At 40.8% G+C, this 15612-nt stretch overlaps 2 protein-coding genes across 4 annotated transcripts in view; one reads left to right on the forward strand and one right to left on the reverse strand.

Moving 5' to 3' along the window:
• The window catches only part of LOC124122909 (protein PIF-like), a 10128-nt gene extending 9638 nt beyond the window's left edge, over positions 1 to 490 (forward strand). For all 3 annotated transcript variants that reach the window (XM_046486103.2, XM_046486104.2, XM_046486105.2), the window contains one exon: positions 102 to 490. In XM_046486103.2, coding sequence (XP_046342059.2) covers positions 102 to 134 — 33 coding nt within the window. In that variant the 3' untranslated portion in view covers positions 135 to 490. The remainder of the gene's footprint in view (positions 1 to 101) is intronic.
• A 7713-nt stretch (positions 491 to 8203) lies between these two features.
• LOC124122907 (protein PIF-like) lies at positions 8204 to 14936 on the reverse strand. Its single transcript, XM_046486102.2, has 10 exons — positions 14822 to 14936; positions 13787 to 13874; positions 12494 to 12598; positions 11822 to 11995; positions 11129 to 11320; positions 10450 to 10605; positions 9860 to 10242; positions 9615 to 9744; positions 9117 to 9208; positions 8204 to 8274 (listed from the first exon to the last, which is right to left on the reverse strand). Exons 2-10 carry the CDS (start codon positions 13851 to 13853, stop codon positions 8242 to 8244), a joined length of 1332 nt encoding a protein of 443 aa, XP_046342058.2. The 5' UTR covers positions 13854 to 13874; positions 14822 to 14936; the 3' UTR covers positions 8204 to 8241.
• Between the last annotated feature and the right edge of the window lie 676 nt (positions 14937 to 15612).

The raw sequence follows: 15612 nt of genomic DNA on the forward strand, positions 1-15612 counted from the left end.
ATTACGGGGGTTTAATTCAATCGCCATTCATTTTAACGACGTATCTGATAGAAACTGTTTCACTACTAGTGGCGCATTTTAACAGTCTTATATTTTTGCAGACTGGAATTCGTAGCTGCGGCAGAGGATTTTGACAGAAAGTGGATGTTCACATATAGGAAACACGTGCACCGCGGTGCCGAGACGAACATATGCAGTACATTTCATATCATCATGCTGACATCGCTGACAAGTGGTTATATACATACACATAGGACACACACGATTGCCGATGCCGATATTTACATGTGTCATGCAATTCTTATCATCATGTTCACATCGCTGACAAGTGGTTATATACAAATAGGACACACACGATGGTCGATGCCGAGATTTACATGCGTCATGCAATTCTTATCTTCATGTTCACATCACTGACTTTCATTTTGTATGTTTCCGTACTCATTGTCCTTGCTGATGTATATTTTGTAAATAAAATGTTTTTAATATACATGTCGTTTATTAAAATCTGGTTTGGCTTTGTTCCTTACTAATGGTAGTACGTCTTGAAACAGATGAAACCCTTAATCGCTCCAGAATTATGTTTGATTGCTATTGGCTATTGCTAACATTATGTATTTTGTTTAACACTTCCTTACATGCCAAGGATCATAAGAACATTTGAACAATATAAAATCTATAACATGATTTGTTTTTGTGAAAACATGAAACATAAATAATAATAATAATAATAATAATAATAATAATAATAATAATGATGATGATGATGATGATGATGATGATGATGATAATAATAATAATAATGTCACCAGTATTATCCCTATCAATTGATTATACTAATAATTCTCCCCCCAAAAGTTGATCTGAGTGACCCTAAACCCAATTACTTGTTTGAACACACAGTACAAACTATTTACAGGGTGTCTTACATATATTGTGTCATCGTACTGCACTTCGAATGACATTATCTACTTGGAGCAGAAAGGAGTCAGAAAGGGATGATGGGGTTGGGTTGTAAGGATCACTTGCTGGTTCAGAAAATGATCCTTGAAGAGGCTAAAACTTACCACCGTAACCTCTCAACGTGTTTTGGATAGACTACAGAAAAGCTCATGATTCTGTACCTCACGAATGGATTTTGAAGTCACTGGAATGTATTGACCTCCTCGGGCGACTACTTGTTTTACTCAAGTCTTTAAATAATTGCTGGTCAACTCAACTTGAGATGTATTCGCAGGGGCAGGTGGTGCCTTAGGAACCAATTTCTATTAGAAGAGGAATATTTCAGGGCGATTCTTTCAGTCCTTTGCTTTTCTGTTTGTCATTAAATCCTTTAAGCTTTTTGCTTGGCAAGGTTATCATCCTGGACCTCCCCAACACCCCTGACTCACCACCTTTACATGGATGACCTTGAACTTATTGCCAATGGAGGATCCACACTCTAAAAACAGATTCTCCTTGTCGGGTCCTTTTCTAATGATATCGGCATGTCCTTTGGACTCGACAAATGCAACATTCTTCATCTGAAACGTGGCAAGGTAGAAGAGGGAGGATCAGTCAGTTTATTTGGAGGAGGAGTTATTGACCATCTCGTGGCAGGTCAGTCCTATACGAACTTACGGATGCAGATTCGGGACAAACTCCAGAATGCCCATATCAAGGACAAACTTCGGGCAGAGTACAAATGTAGACTTAAGAAAATGTGGAGTTCAGAGATGAACGTTCGCAATAAAGTTAAAACCACGAATACTTATGTTGTACCCGTCCTTTCATATTCCTTTGGTGTTGTTGATTGGACGAAAGAAGATATTCTGGGTATTGACACCCTCACACGAAGAATCATGTCAGACAATAGATCCCTCCACCCTCGCTCTTCCCTCAATTGCTTATATTTACCAATCATTATGGGAGGACGTGTTTTGATTAACGTTGAGGCTCTTCATGATAGAATTGTTTTGTTCACTTTTGCGCACATTTACTTGTCTGATGATCCTCTTGTGAAGCATGTCAAGACTCATGATGAAAACAAGGCATTCCACAGTTTTCTAAAACGAGCCAAGGATGTGGGACGTAATCTCAATGTCGGTGTTGATTTTGTTGATGGTTCTGTTCTGCTGGACGGTACAGAAATGAGTGTCACCCAAACGAAGTGCCATATCAAGTCAACCCAGACTCAGTTTTCAAAAGAGAGGCTATCAGAACGACCACTGCATCGAGTTTATGTGCAGTGTTTTGAGAAGATCTGCAACCCTGCAGAGTCCTTTGCTTGGTTGAGGTCGTCTTGCCTGAAAAGTGTAACAGAAGGCTTTTTGTTTGCTGCTCAGGACAAGTCACTTCCCACTCGAAACCGTCAATGTGTGATTTTGCATCAAATTGTGAATATGAAATGCAGATTATGTAATGAATATAATGAGACTGTCCAACACTTTGTCAGTGGATGCCCATCTTTGGCACAAACCCATTATCTTAAACGACATAATGGTGTAGCTCGATCACGCTTGCATCCCAAGTACCAAGTTGTCCGAGCCCCTATTGTTCTCGGTGCCTTAGGTTTGGCACCTCCCAATCTGTTGACATTTGGAGAGTACCCGGGTTTGCTACCAGGAATACAGCCCTTCAGACAATCGGGGTAATGCAGAAGCCTGGAGTATTGGGGAGTCTTCACATTCTCCGAAAAGTTCTTGGTGGGTTTGACTAGGCAGCGCGTGTTGAGGGGCAAGGCCCCTGAGCTAATGATGAGCCTAACCAGCCTGATTGTGTTAGAATCACCCAAACCGTCTTTGCTTCATTTTTTATTGAAATAATAATAATAATCATAATCATAATCATGATAATTATGTCACCAGTATTATTCCTGTCAATGGACCAGTGTGCTCTCGAAGGTCAATCTCAACTCTCTGAGGAGTAGACACCTCAAGTATCTATGAAGGTGCTACAAGGTTTACGGTCATATTATTATCTATCCTACCAGGTACCCATTCGCAGATGGGTGAACAGATGCATTTTTCGATCAAAGTCAAGTACATAATGATACACAACATGTGCTACATTTGGAGACATGCCATTTCAGTGTCGGGCAGAACCGAAGCCCCAGAAACTCCAAGTCATGTCAATGTTATACTCCGTCACCAACTTACACACTGCGACCAGTGTTGTTTAATTCACATGAACTGTGATATGTGCGCTGTGCACAGGATCAAGTGCCACCACATAACCACACCACCACAACTATAATAAATTGAGGAAGGTTGAAACGGTTAACTCCTTATTATCAATTATATATTTCATTTACTTTCGAACGCCACAGTGATGGGGCCGGTCGGGTAGCCTACCTGGTTAAAGCGTTCGCTTGTCCCACCGAAGTCCCGGGTTCTATTCCCGACATGGGTACAATGTGTGAAGCCCACTTCTGGTGTCCCCCGACGGGATATTGCTGGAATACTGCTAAAAGCGGCTTAAAACCTCACTCACTCACTCACTCATTCACTCACCAACAGTGGTAGTTCATTATTTCTGGTAGTCAGCTCGCGGAAAGCGTACAATAGGCACCGCTAGCAGTGCAAGCACAGCATATTTTCCATTTGTACTCAACAACAAATTGAATAATCCGTACGATATGTAAGCATATGAAAAAAATGTATGTGTTGTCAATATGTGACTTCGGAGATGTTGTCTACATGTATATACAAGGTTGTGATACATACCATTCTCATGCATTTCGTGTTTAGAAGCAATATGCATGCATATCTATAACTAAGATTGTTTTGCAGTGACAGCCTTTACACGTCCCAATCACAGTACATGACATTTCCAACGCTGCTGAAAGTTGTTTGTTCCATGGCAGTTTAAAAAAAATGTTCTTGAAAAAGCCACTTTACAATTTGATAACGATTTATTCATTCATACTATTGTTTGTTGGTTATTTAACCCGCACTCACAGGTTTTCATCTGTATGACAGTGTCCTATAAATAAGCAAGTCTGGACCAGACAATGTCGTGATTGTCATCATGAGCATTAATCTACGTAATTGGGATTGATATATGGCAGTGTAACTTATTGCTAAACAATGACTGCTATACATTGTTTCTCTTGAGATTCAGTAGAAGTTCATTGCATTGTATTTGAACAACGGTTAGTTGTCAGGAATGTGGTACTATTTAATTTAAGCAGTGGTAAGGTAATTATTATATTTAGATGCTCGAATTATCTGTAAACTTACGGATGGATGGATGTCAAGCGTAACAGAAACATGTGGAATATTCTGTGATGTTCTAGTGACACTGGACTGGTCCAGCACTGTGTGAAAAGTGCTGGAAGCTAGTTAGACAACAATAAGTGGTGCGGGCGCTTGCCTGTCTCATTTCACATTTCATCTGACATTACTTCAAGACCAGCGGTGGTGTGAAAACTACTTATCACCCAGATTCCCAGCCTAGGCCTATCTCGGAAGCATAACTACTGTTGCAGAGAGGTGTATAGTATTACAAGGGAAACTTTTGCCACCACCACTGCCATCATATTTTGTATTTGATACTGCCTTGAATATTGTACTACCACTCTATTGCATACTACCATTGTCACTGATGTCCAGTAATTGGTATTGATTTGTAAACCCAGTTAATTGTATGCCATTGTTGATTGTATGCCATTTGCAGGTTGTTTGTTACGTACATAATTCTGGCTTAGCTGACTTTCGGAATTTGGGATCGACTCGTAACAGAATACGGTGACATGAATCAACCAAGTCACATTTACTGCACGACAGTGTTGACACTGAAGCGATATTTACAACCGAAGAGACCGGCAGCGCAGCAGGTTTATTGGTGGTATGCAACAACTTAAGCTTGAACAGGGAATTTTCTTGGTGGATCTCAACATTTGTTTGTTATTAGTTTGGCTGACACTTTAAACTGATTAAACATGCTGGGTATTTTCTCCAGGGGTGGATTGCTGACAGACCGGATGATCAAGCCACGTTGCGGAATCTAGCAGATGTTTTACTGAACGAATGAAATTCCACGAGTTGTTACACTGAACAATGTGGGAATCTTTCGACGGCATTGTCCATGTGGTATTCAGGTCAACGAGGTTACACCCGATATTAAGTCGTTATTGAAACGTGTGAGCTTTCTTTGTGAATTGTCACCTCGGTTTTTATGAGATCAAACACAAGAATATTTTTACTGATAATCATTTATCTCCACTCCATTGGCTTTTAAACATGTCAAGGCATTTCCTTTTCAACATCAATAAAACATTCATGTACATGTATTGACTATAAACTTGCCAATTCATGAACATACCAATGACTTTTCTATTGGCACTATTTGTATCTACGCTACTGCCTAGAAGTTCATTTCCCTTAAATACCTTTAGAACCCGTATGACATGCATGTCATACAGCTGCTGAACGTGTTGCCGGCGTGAATGTACAAGTTTCCCCGACATGATATCGTCAATCCAGTTGTTTAATTTGGGATACTGTCAGCTTCCCGAGGCAAGAGAGTTAACTGACTTCAAAAGTCCAGTTTCAACTCTTGCTGAACTAGGCTGGAATTACTCGGCTCGATCGTAGCGCCACCAGTGGCTATTACCAGTTATGTCCCTTTTAAGTCCCTCCTATGGACCAATCAGATTGCATCACTTGCGTTTGCTTCACACAAAATGGTGGCGCCCAGTCAGGACGATCTGATCGATAATCAAGATCTATATTGTGATAAAACGGGTCTTACATCGCAAAGTGCACCAAATCACGTGTGCACCTTGATTAAAATCATGAAAAGATTTGGAAAATATCTGTTGACAACGAGTTGGCGGTGCACAATTTTTTGCAAATTATGCAATCGACCGAAATCTAGAAGACAGTTTACGAACCGGATTTCGATTTCGTTGCGCGATTTTGATTGGACTATGCATAGACTCGTCAGTCCAGCCAAAATGTAACTCTATAATACCAGCCTAGTTCGGCAAGTGTGGAAACTGGACTTTTATGGTCAGTTAACTCTCTTGCCTCGGGAAGATGGGATACTGTAGGTTTATTACAGTTACGACATGAAGTCTTTGAAAGGCATTTAGAAGTGATACACATGAGGAAGAGATTTTATGGATGTCAACTTTTATTTTATTGTTAATATATGCCAACCAGTACATAATGAAAAAAGAGAATATAGCAAGTTACTATATTACACTCAGCTTTTCCCTAACTGCTTATGCTTGCCGTAAAAATCGACTATGCTTTTCGTAAGAGGCGACTAACGGGATCAGGTGGTCAAGCCTAGCTGACTTGGTTGATGCATGTAATCAATCCCAATTGCGAAGATCGATGACCATGGATTGTCTGGTCCAGACTCAATTATTTACAGACCGCCGTGATGGAGCTGGAATATTGCAGAGTGCGGCGTTAGACAACAAACAAACCAAACCAACATAAAGAAAAAGGAGAATATAGCTTACTATATTGATCCTCCTTACTCTCTGACCACGCAAGTTGCTTGAGGCCAGATATGGTAAATACTGTGGATGGGGCATTAGCTCATGCAGAGCCGTGAAGATCCTGGACAGAATAGCTTTTCAGCAACCCATGGTTGCCGTCAAAGGCAACTATGCTTTTCGCGAGAGGCGAGTAACGGGATCGGGTGGTCAGGCTCACAGACTTTGTCATGTCATCGTATCCCAATTGCGTGGATCGATTGTCTTGAGGTCAGTCACTGGATTGTCTGGTCCAGACTCGATTATTTACAGACCGAAGTCATATATCTGGAATATTGCTCAAACAAACATTAGATCGTGTAACCATTCCGTCACAGCACCTATTGCAACATCTGTAAACTGGAGCATGTAAGATGCCCCAATTCTCTGTGTAGAGGTTCGTCCCTTGCGCACGCCATAAATCCAGGATTGTGGGTTCGAATCCGGCTTCGCCAGGATTATGTTTCCTTGTTTGTCAGTACCATATCCGTGATAGTGGGTTTCACCAACGTTGTCTGAGACCTGCATCAATTCGGGCCTTCCTCCCACATTAAGCGAACTCTCTGTGACATAACTGAAATATTTGTTTTAAAGCGGCGTCATATCTAACTCACTCACTCACTCACTTCCAGGTCATGGAAGACATCAATGTTTTATTGTGGTAATGGTGGTGGATCCACTAGAGCGGTCATTTTCCAAACTTTCTCACCCACACGGAAACCTCATTTATGAACATAAACAGCAAAGACAGACAACTTTCCAAAATAATCAAATATGCAGCAGTCATGTCCAGAATTATTGATACATTTTACAAGTTCTCGTCAACACGTCATATGCGTTTCATATAACTGGGAGAATACATGCAATAAAAATGTAAAAAAAGAATTGAGAAGGATGACTCAACAAATATAGGTGAGGTGAGATGGGGTTTAACGTCGTGTCCAAGATTATTACACTTAGATATCCACGTGCATGCACATGTATGTGTGCGTGTGTGTGTGCGTGTGTGTGTGTGTGCGTGTGCGTGTGCGTGTGCGTGTGCGTGTGCGTGTGTGTGTGTGCTTGTACTAGTCCTAACTGATGCCGACTTAATTATATTGCAAGCACACTGAGATACCATGCCGCATATTGAGAAACCATACCGCTTAGTTCAGTTTGGATTGGTATGCTGTACATGTAACTGTTAAAACCCTGGCCTGAGTAATATATCATGATATATCAGTTTGAAGGACACGGACATGGGGCTGTTTTACTTCGTTGTAACATCTTGTCAGTTTCTTGTGGCATAATTACAACATGGTCCGTCAAAAAACTGTTGAGTGAGACTGTGTAACGATTAAAGCGGCAGTGAAAAATAATAATATGACCATTTTCAGAATCAAACTTGGTTCTTAGGCACGAGAAGTCAACTCTTTAACTACCAGGCCATCTCTCCACCGTGGACAATCGTTAAAATTGAACGTTTTGGGTACTTTAACACAATATTATGTGCAACACATTCAGACGATTTCATTTATTTTATTCAAAATAAATATCATATTGTTATAAATAAAGTCATAAATAATCATTTTAAGAATAAATTATAATAATTGTGTTGAAATGTGATGCTGATGATCTATTCAAGTCGTCTCTGGGTCAGTTGACGAACATGAAACATAGATACATAACCAGTCGTTACTTGACTGGCAGACCGAGCTTTGTACTGTGTACAAATCCTTCGATACAGTGTTCCCATTTGCCCCCAAAGCAAGCAAACTGTGTTCTGTTTTTTTCTAGATCCCATATCCGCAGCTTCGTATTCCGGCCTGTAAAACAATAAACAATAATACTTAATTCACTAATGAGATTCCCGATTTGAAATTTTAAAAGTAGACAACATGTCAAAGAAGTAAAGATTTTATACGTTAAGCGTTTTTGTGACACCAATAGGACAGAAGCTTTGTGCTGATGCAAGAGTCATTGAGGATTCGTACCCACAGCAAAATTTGATATACATAGGTTGCAGTCAGCTGTTAATGAACCTTGTGCTCCTATACTCGGGCTATGCGATATCCTTGTGGATAAAGCGTTCGCTCTTTACGTCGAAGGTCCGGGTTCAGTCCCCTACATGGTTACAATGTGTCAAGTCCTTTTACGGTGTACCTCGTCGTAATATTGATAAAACTTCGCAAAACATGGTTAACAAAGAATCGATATATTTTACTCTTCGTTGGGATATCCTAATCAAATACAAGTACATGTAGGCTGCCTTTCATTGGCGTATCCGCGTTAGAATGTTTGTCGGAAGAGACGACTAACGGGACCGGTTTGTCAGATTCGCTGACTTGGTTGATGTATGCCATCGCATTCCAATTGTATGGGTCGATGCTCATGATATCAGTCACTGGATTGTCTGGTCGAGACTTTATTTATAGACCGCCGTCATATAGCTGGAGTGTTGCTGTTAATGGCATGTTAATGTTCATTATGCATAAGAATATTCTTCTGTGATGTCATGTAATCAATGCATAATGACATATCGTTAATAAAATAAAAATAATTAAAAGAATGTCATGGAATAATGACCATCCGTAGTTGTGTCAAAACGTTATTGTCAATATATTTATATGTGTATAAGAAGCACTTTATAATGTCGGATAATGCTTACCTTGAAGATAGATCCAACAAATCCAGAGAATCCTTGACTGGTGCAGTCTCCACTCCCGATCTGTAGTGCTGCGTTCTTCCTTGTGATGGTGGCTGCGAGAGAGACACATCATTTGCGTTAATATAACATGCATAAAATATATCAGACTGTGAAACTGGAATCTATTTCAATGTACAAGGTCGACGAGGGGTGTGATGTGACGCAAACGCATTGGAGTCAGATGTACAGAATTTAGTGCATTTGACGCCTTTTGTGAATTCCGAAGTGGGATTTGGTCAAACAGAGCAGGAGCCGGCATTCTGGGCACAAATATATCCCCAACAACCTTTGCAGGTCGTAAGAGGGCACTTGGATCGGCTGGTCAGGTCTGGGTTGATTTGTGACTTTCATTATGCTTTAAAAGTCAAAGAACAGGCCAAGAAATATCAGATAAGTGAGATAGTAAGTTCAACATCGCCTTGAAAGAGCGGAGGATGACGTCAAGATGACGTAACTCACTTGTGACAGGCATGGCGTCCGTGGCGGAGGTGAGAGACATGTCGGTGTCGTCGTCGAACAGAGTGAAGGAGTAGTTGCTGCTGTTGCTGCGGGTTGGGTACCTGACTTCAACCCTCACTGTGGTGGTTTTCTGTATACGGCAACATAATTGTTTTATTATTTGTATTATTTATATTATTGTCCGTATTATGTATCACAGCAGTTGCATCACAATAATTATGTTACATCTGAAAAACGTCACTTACGTCGACCGTCAAGGTAGAGTTGATCTCGACGACGGAGTTGCCAGTTTGAAGGGTGAAGGTCACGTCCATGATGGAGGCGTTGCCTGGGACGTCGTTGACATAGAGCATGAAGGAAGCTCCGTTGTCGTCACATTTGCCGTTCTGGAGGACAATCTGGTCGTTGATGGGAGAGGAGGGGTTGACAGAGAAGACGGTGTCGATTTCCAGATTGGAGCCATACGTGACGCCAGCCAGAGCGAAAACGGCCAGACTACTGGAACCGGAAAACACTGGCTGGTTGCCAAGGGCGACGTTGTTGACTTGGATCCAGGCGTTGTTGGTGGAATTGTCGACGAATGCGGTGGTGGCGTTGTCGTAGTAGATGTCAGCCATCATAGGGCACACTGGAATGCATAATTCCAGGAATGAGGGAAGGTTGCTTTAAGATAGAGATTCCTCAATATATATCGTTTGTAGCAGATCGGATTTTACACCAACGTGTTGAAAATGTTAATAATTAATAACATTGAGCAATGTTTATTTGAAAATTGAGAATTTGTTATACATATAGTTTGTAGCAAGAAAATTCAAATATCTGATTTGAGTCTTACGTTGAGGTGAGGGAACGCTGACGACGTCGTGACAGCCGCAGGTGACGTTGTTGAAGTTGGTGCCGGGGGGACAGTCCCTCCTGATGAGACCAAATCCGGGCACTGTCTCCATGTAGAACTCGGGACCGTCGCTAGAGGGCGTAAACTCACATGGATCTGTGTGATGGCAAGGGGTGTGTTTTATATTTTGATTTCAATAACTGTTCACATAAGTACGTGTCTTTACAGAATCTGAATATGCAAAAATATGCAATAACACCTTATCTGCTGTGTAATTAGCCTGGGCAGGAGTATAGTAATGTGAATTTACCTCAGGTGCAATTATCCTGGGCAGATGTATATTCATGTGACTATACCTGCTGTGTCATTAGCTTCGACAGGAGTATTTTGATATGAATTTACCTACAGTGTAATTAGCCTTGGCAGGAGTATATTAACGTGAATTTACCTGCTGTGTAATTGGCCTGGACTGGAGTATATTGATGTGAATTTTACCTGATGTGTAATTAACCTGGACAGGAGTATATTAATGTGAATTTACCTGCTGTGTAATTAGCCAGGGCAGGTGTATATTAACGTGAATTTATCTGCTGTGTAATTAGCCAGGGCAAGAGTATATTAACGTGAATTTACCTGCTGTGTAATTAGCTTTGACAGGAGTATATTAACGTGAATTTACCTGTTGTGTAATTAGCCTGGACAGGAGGACAGGTGTCAGCACATGACCCACTGACACACCCCGATCCATCCACGAAGGTGTTGTTGACAGGGCAACACATGGCACGTGGCACCCCACCCTGACACTGCCAGTAGGAGTTGCACATGAGGGGGTAGGGCAGCTCGACGCCGTCAGCCTGTCCACTGCACTTGTCTGGAAAACATGAAATAATCAAAAACTTGAGTGAGTGAGTGAGTTGGGGTTTAACGCCGCTTTTAATAGTATTCCAGTCATATCGCGGCGTGTCAACTTAATGTGGGAGGAAAACCCGAAGTGATGCAGGTCTCAGACGTTTACCACTTTGGTGAAACCCGAGAGCACGGGTATGGTGCTGACAAACATAGAAACATATAATAGGGGCGAACCGGGATTCGAACCCACAATCAAAGGTTTCTTTGGATAATTTTGTTCATTGAGGCTTTTCAGCACATAGTAAACACTCACTCAATGTATTGACAATTTATTAGTTACCAATGTTTCACGCATTGTACCCATGTAGGAATGGGAGCCGGATCTTCGGCGTGACGAGCGGACGCTTTAACCACTAGGCTAAGCCCTTATAGATCCTATTGGAAACAGTTGTAGTGAACTTTTTCTTAATTAAATTTGACTCAATTGTTGAATGTTTGTATCAAATTGATTTGTGCTACTTACTGCAGTTGCCGTCCCTTGGTCTCACACACGTCTTGATGACGTCACTCCACACTGTGCCGTAGCTACAATACTGCACCTTGGGTACTGTGACGTCACACTGGACAAAGCGACTGCAGTCCCCTGGCAGGGCGAGGAACCCGACTCCCAGCAGGAAGTCCGACATGCTGCATATAGCTGAAGGTCAAGGACGTGAAAGATCAGAAAGGTCTCGTCTATTGTCAATAATAATTTTGTCCATCAGAATGCTGTTTTGTGGCATTTTTTAAGAAGGAAATGATTTAATCTCTCCCGAAGTAATTTGCCAAATGCACGTTCTTTTTTACTCATTCTTTTCACGTCAGATAAATTCGAAAGTCAAACATTGTTGATAGTGTTATCGAGATGTGAAATATATTTGTCAACAGTGATGTCAAGAGCCATATTTTGGTCGAAATACGCATTTTCATGGCTTTACAAAAGTTGAGAAATTATCTTCACAAAAGTATTTTGTCAAGTGCACTTTTTTTAACCAATTGTTTTATCGTTTGTTCATTTCAATTAAATGCGAAAGTCAATTTTTTTTTGCTTAACGTTTTTTTTGTAAAGGAAGGCGTATACTTCGGAGATTAACAGTTATTGCATCGACTGTAATCAGCACTATGTTCTGAAAGTCTCCCTGCTGATGGTACTCACTGGTGCAGGTGGTGCCATCTCCTTGATACCCAGGATCACACACACAGGTGGAGTTGGCGCAGTTGGCGTTGACGCCGCAGTCGGTGCTGTTCACACAGGCGGCGGCTGAAATATGATCACAACAGTTATTGGACAGACAGATCTATTTATTTAAATCTTGTGCATTTACATTAAATACAATGTTACGTTACACACACAAACGCCTTCATCGAATACTGTCTCCTGATTGGCTGTTCATGAAATTGACGGAGCTTGCCTTGCATTATTGCGTTCATAGATGTAATCGATGCCTCTATTTGCCTCGAGTGCTTTTTTTTCTTAATAATTAAAAAAGCAATCTATGAAGCATTTATTTACAAGAACTGACATCATAAATTTACCATTATGAACGTTAAAATTTATTTATTTATTTATTTTTGTATTTATTTATGTATGTATGTATGTATGTATGTATGTATGTATGTATGTATGTATGTATGTATGTATGTATGTATGTATGTATGTATGTATGTATGTATGTATGTATGTATGTATTTATTTATTTATTTATTTATTTATATTTACGCAGTATATTTTCGGTTATACCCCTCTAAAGGATAAATGATATTGAAGAAGGCAATTCTTACGTACAAGTCTCTGTTTCCAGACTTGTGACTATGCAGTTATATACATTCATTACCTGTACATGTTAGAAAGCACGAGGTCGTAAATTTATATTAAAAAACTTAAACTAGAATTCGAGGTCCATGGTTATCGTATATAAGCTGAATATTAAACTGATAACAACTTAGTATGGATGATCAACGTCTTCAATATAACTTTAGCGACGTTTTTAAGCATTTGATTTGTGTTCAGTCATTTAACATTTGAATGTCGGATTATGAGGCCTACATTTCCAAAAAGTTGAGTGAGTGAGTGAGTTGGGTTTAACGCCTCTTTTAACAGTATTGCAGTTATATCGCGGCGTGTCAGCGAGGAAAGCCCGAAGTGATACAGGTCACAGACGTTTACCACTTTGGTGAAACCCACGAGCAAGGGTATGGTGCTGACAAGCCTAGAAATATAATCGGGGCGAACCGGGATTCGAACCCACATTTGACCCACCCCCTTGATGCTGGTGTATTTAATACGGGTGTCATAGTTGTGTTTTTGACCTGAAGTTTGCAGTGTTTCGAGGACTGTTTTCAGTCGAGAAACATTTTGATAAGGTTTTAATTTTTCTAAAATTCAATTTTCATGTTTATACTTCTTTTGCTCAGAAGTGCATACAAAATGTTTCACAAACGTACATACCCTCGGTCTGCGTTACCATGACAACAAGCAGCACTGCTGCGACACCGCACAATTTCTCCATTGTCATTATGCCGTCCGTTCAAAGGAGCTGAAACGAAAGGATTAAGCTGTGACGTCACTGCACTGACACATAATCCTTCGATGTGTTTATAGTATTTGAAAACATTTCACATGATGGTGCTACAAATGACAAATGCATTGATAAATATATTTTTTATATTTACCAGTTTCTTACTTTACCAATAAAGTACTTCCGATATCTTAATCACCCAACAAATGTATTACATTTAAGATGCGGGGGCACGGATGGCCGTCATTCGCTGTGCAGAGTTGCGTCCCTTGGACACACCAGAAACCTATGATTGTGGGCTCGAATCCCGATTCGCCCCGATTATGTTTCTAGGTTTGTCAGCACCATACCCGTGCTCGTGGGTTTCACCGAAGTGGTAAACGTCTGAGACCTGCATCACTTTGGGCTTTCCTCCCACATTAAGCTGACACGCCGTGATATTACAGGAATACTGTTAAAAGCGGCGTTAAACCGTACTCACTCACTCACTGTTAAGATGCATGGTAATATGGCAAACATTATAATAATTGCACATGTGTATCTGGGGCGTTGGGTAGCCTTGTGGATAAAGTACTCGTTCGTCACGCCGAGGGCCCTGGTTCAAGTCCCTACATGGGTACAATGCATGAAGCTAATTTCTGGTGTACCACCACCTCCATCCCACCCCTGTGATGATATTACAGTAATATTGCTAAATACTGTCTCATTCACTTTCCCAAAATGTATCTTAAATGTATCTAGCAATAGGTTTTATCATCCAAAACTGGCTCCCACACTAACACTCGTTGATAAAAGGGGCAAAAATCCTCGGCAAGCCTCGGAATTTTTCCACTTTTATCAACTCGTGTTGATATATTTGATATCAAAAGACACGAGGGTGAGATTCTCTATATGCTAAACTTTAAACCTGTAAACAGCTATGAAAACTTGAAACTTCGATAAATACGAATATGAAAGTATCTTACCTTGAGGTTTGCGTGAGTCAGGTCAGAGAGCTGTTGACAGTGTTCTGCGGTGTTGAACCCGGTGAATCAATGTCCAGTGTGGCTTGTGAGCTCTTTATATTTCAACCAGTGGTCAACTGGCGTTATCTGTAAATGTGGTATCTGGATGAATCGCTCGTCTATGGCCTGCGATGACCACACGGTGACGTAGCCCTGGGCGCTCTGATGTCATAAACTCTAGCAACCATTGCCGTGGGGGTAGTGCCGACTATCATCGCATGTCGTCGGGGTGTATCGGTGCACATGAGCCGTTTTGAGATAATCATGTTCGGTATGATGTAAAGAAACTGATTTTATTGGATGATATAAGTGCTTAAGGCGGAACGTTTTGTTTCATAAATATACATAACATTGTTATCTGAATTGCGATATGCATGCGTGTATGTGGAAAATATCCATGATACCTGTTTGCGGATTATGACCCGCTGAAAATGTTATGTAAGGATTATTGTCATGTGCCATGTATACCACAGATAGGGACGATACGAAGGGACAACGGCAATCGGAAGACCCTTTGTATTTGCTTCATAAATCAGCTCTTGACTTTGAGTTTGGGGCGATGGGATAGAAAAGCGTTCGCTCGTCACGCTGAAAGGCCTGGGTTCGATTTCTGGTTTCCCACGCCGTTATATTGCTGGAATGCTGCTAAAAGCGACGTAAAAACGTGCCATTTTAATACATTATTCAAAACCCGATAGTGAGTGAGTGAGTATGGTTTTACGCCACTTTTAGCAATATTCCAGCAATATCAA

Source organism: Haliotis rufescens, unplaced genomic scaffold, assembly GCF_023055435.1.
Source record: "Haliotis rufescens isolate VD_foot unplaced genomic scaffold, xgHalRufe1.0.p SCAF_18, whole genome shotgun sequence".
In the NCBI taxonomy this organism is placed as follows: Eukaryota; Metazoa; Mollusca; class Gastropoda; order Lepetellida; family Haliotidae; genus Haliotis; species Haliotis rufescens.

Coding starts and splice junctions, on each gene's coding strand:
- LOC124122907 (XM_046486102.2), bottom strand. CDS start 13,853: ATGACAATGGAGAAATTGTGCGGTGTCGCAGCAGTGCTGCTTGTTGTC. Junction 11,996..12,493: donor AGATGGCACCACCTGCACCA/GTGAGTACCATC, acceptor CTTGACCTTCAG/CTATATGCAGCATGTCGGAC. Junction 10,243..10,449: donor CAGCGTTCCCTCACCTCAAC/GTAAGACTCAAA, acceptor TATGCATTCCAG/TGTGCCCTATGATGGCTGAC.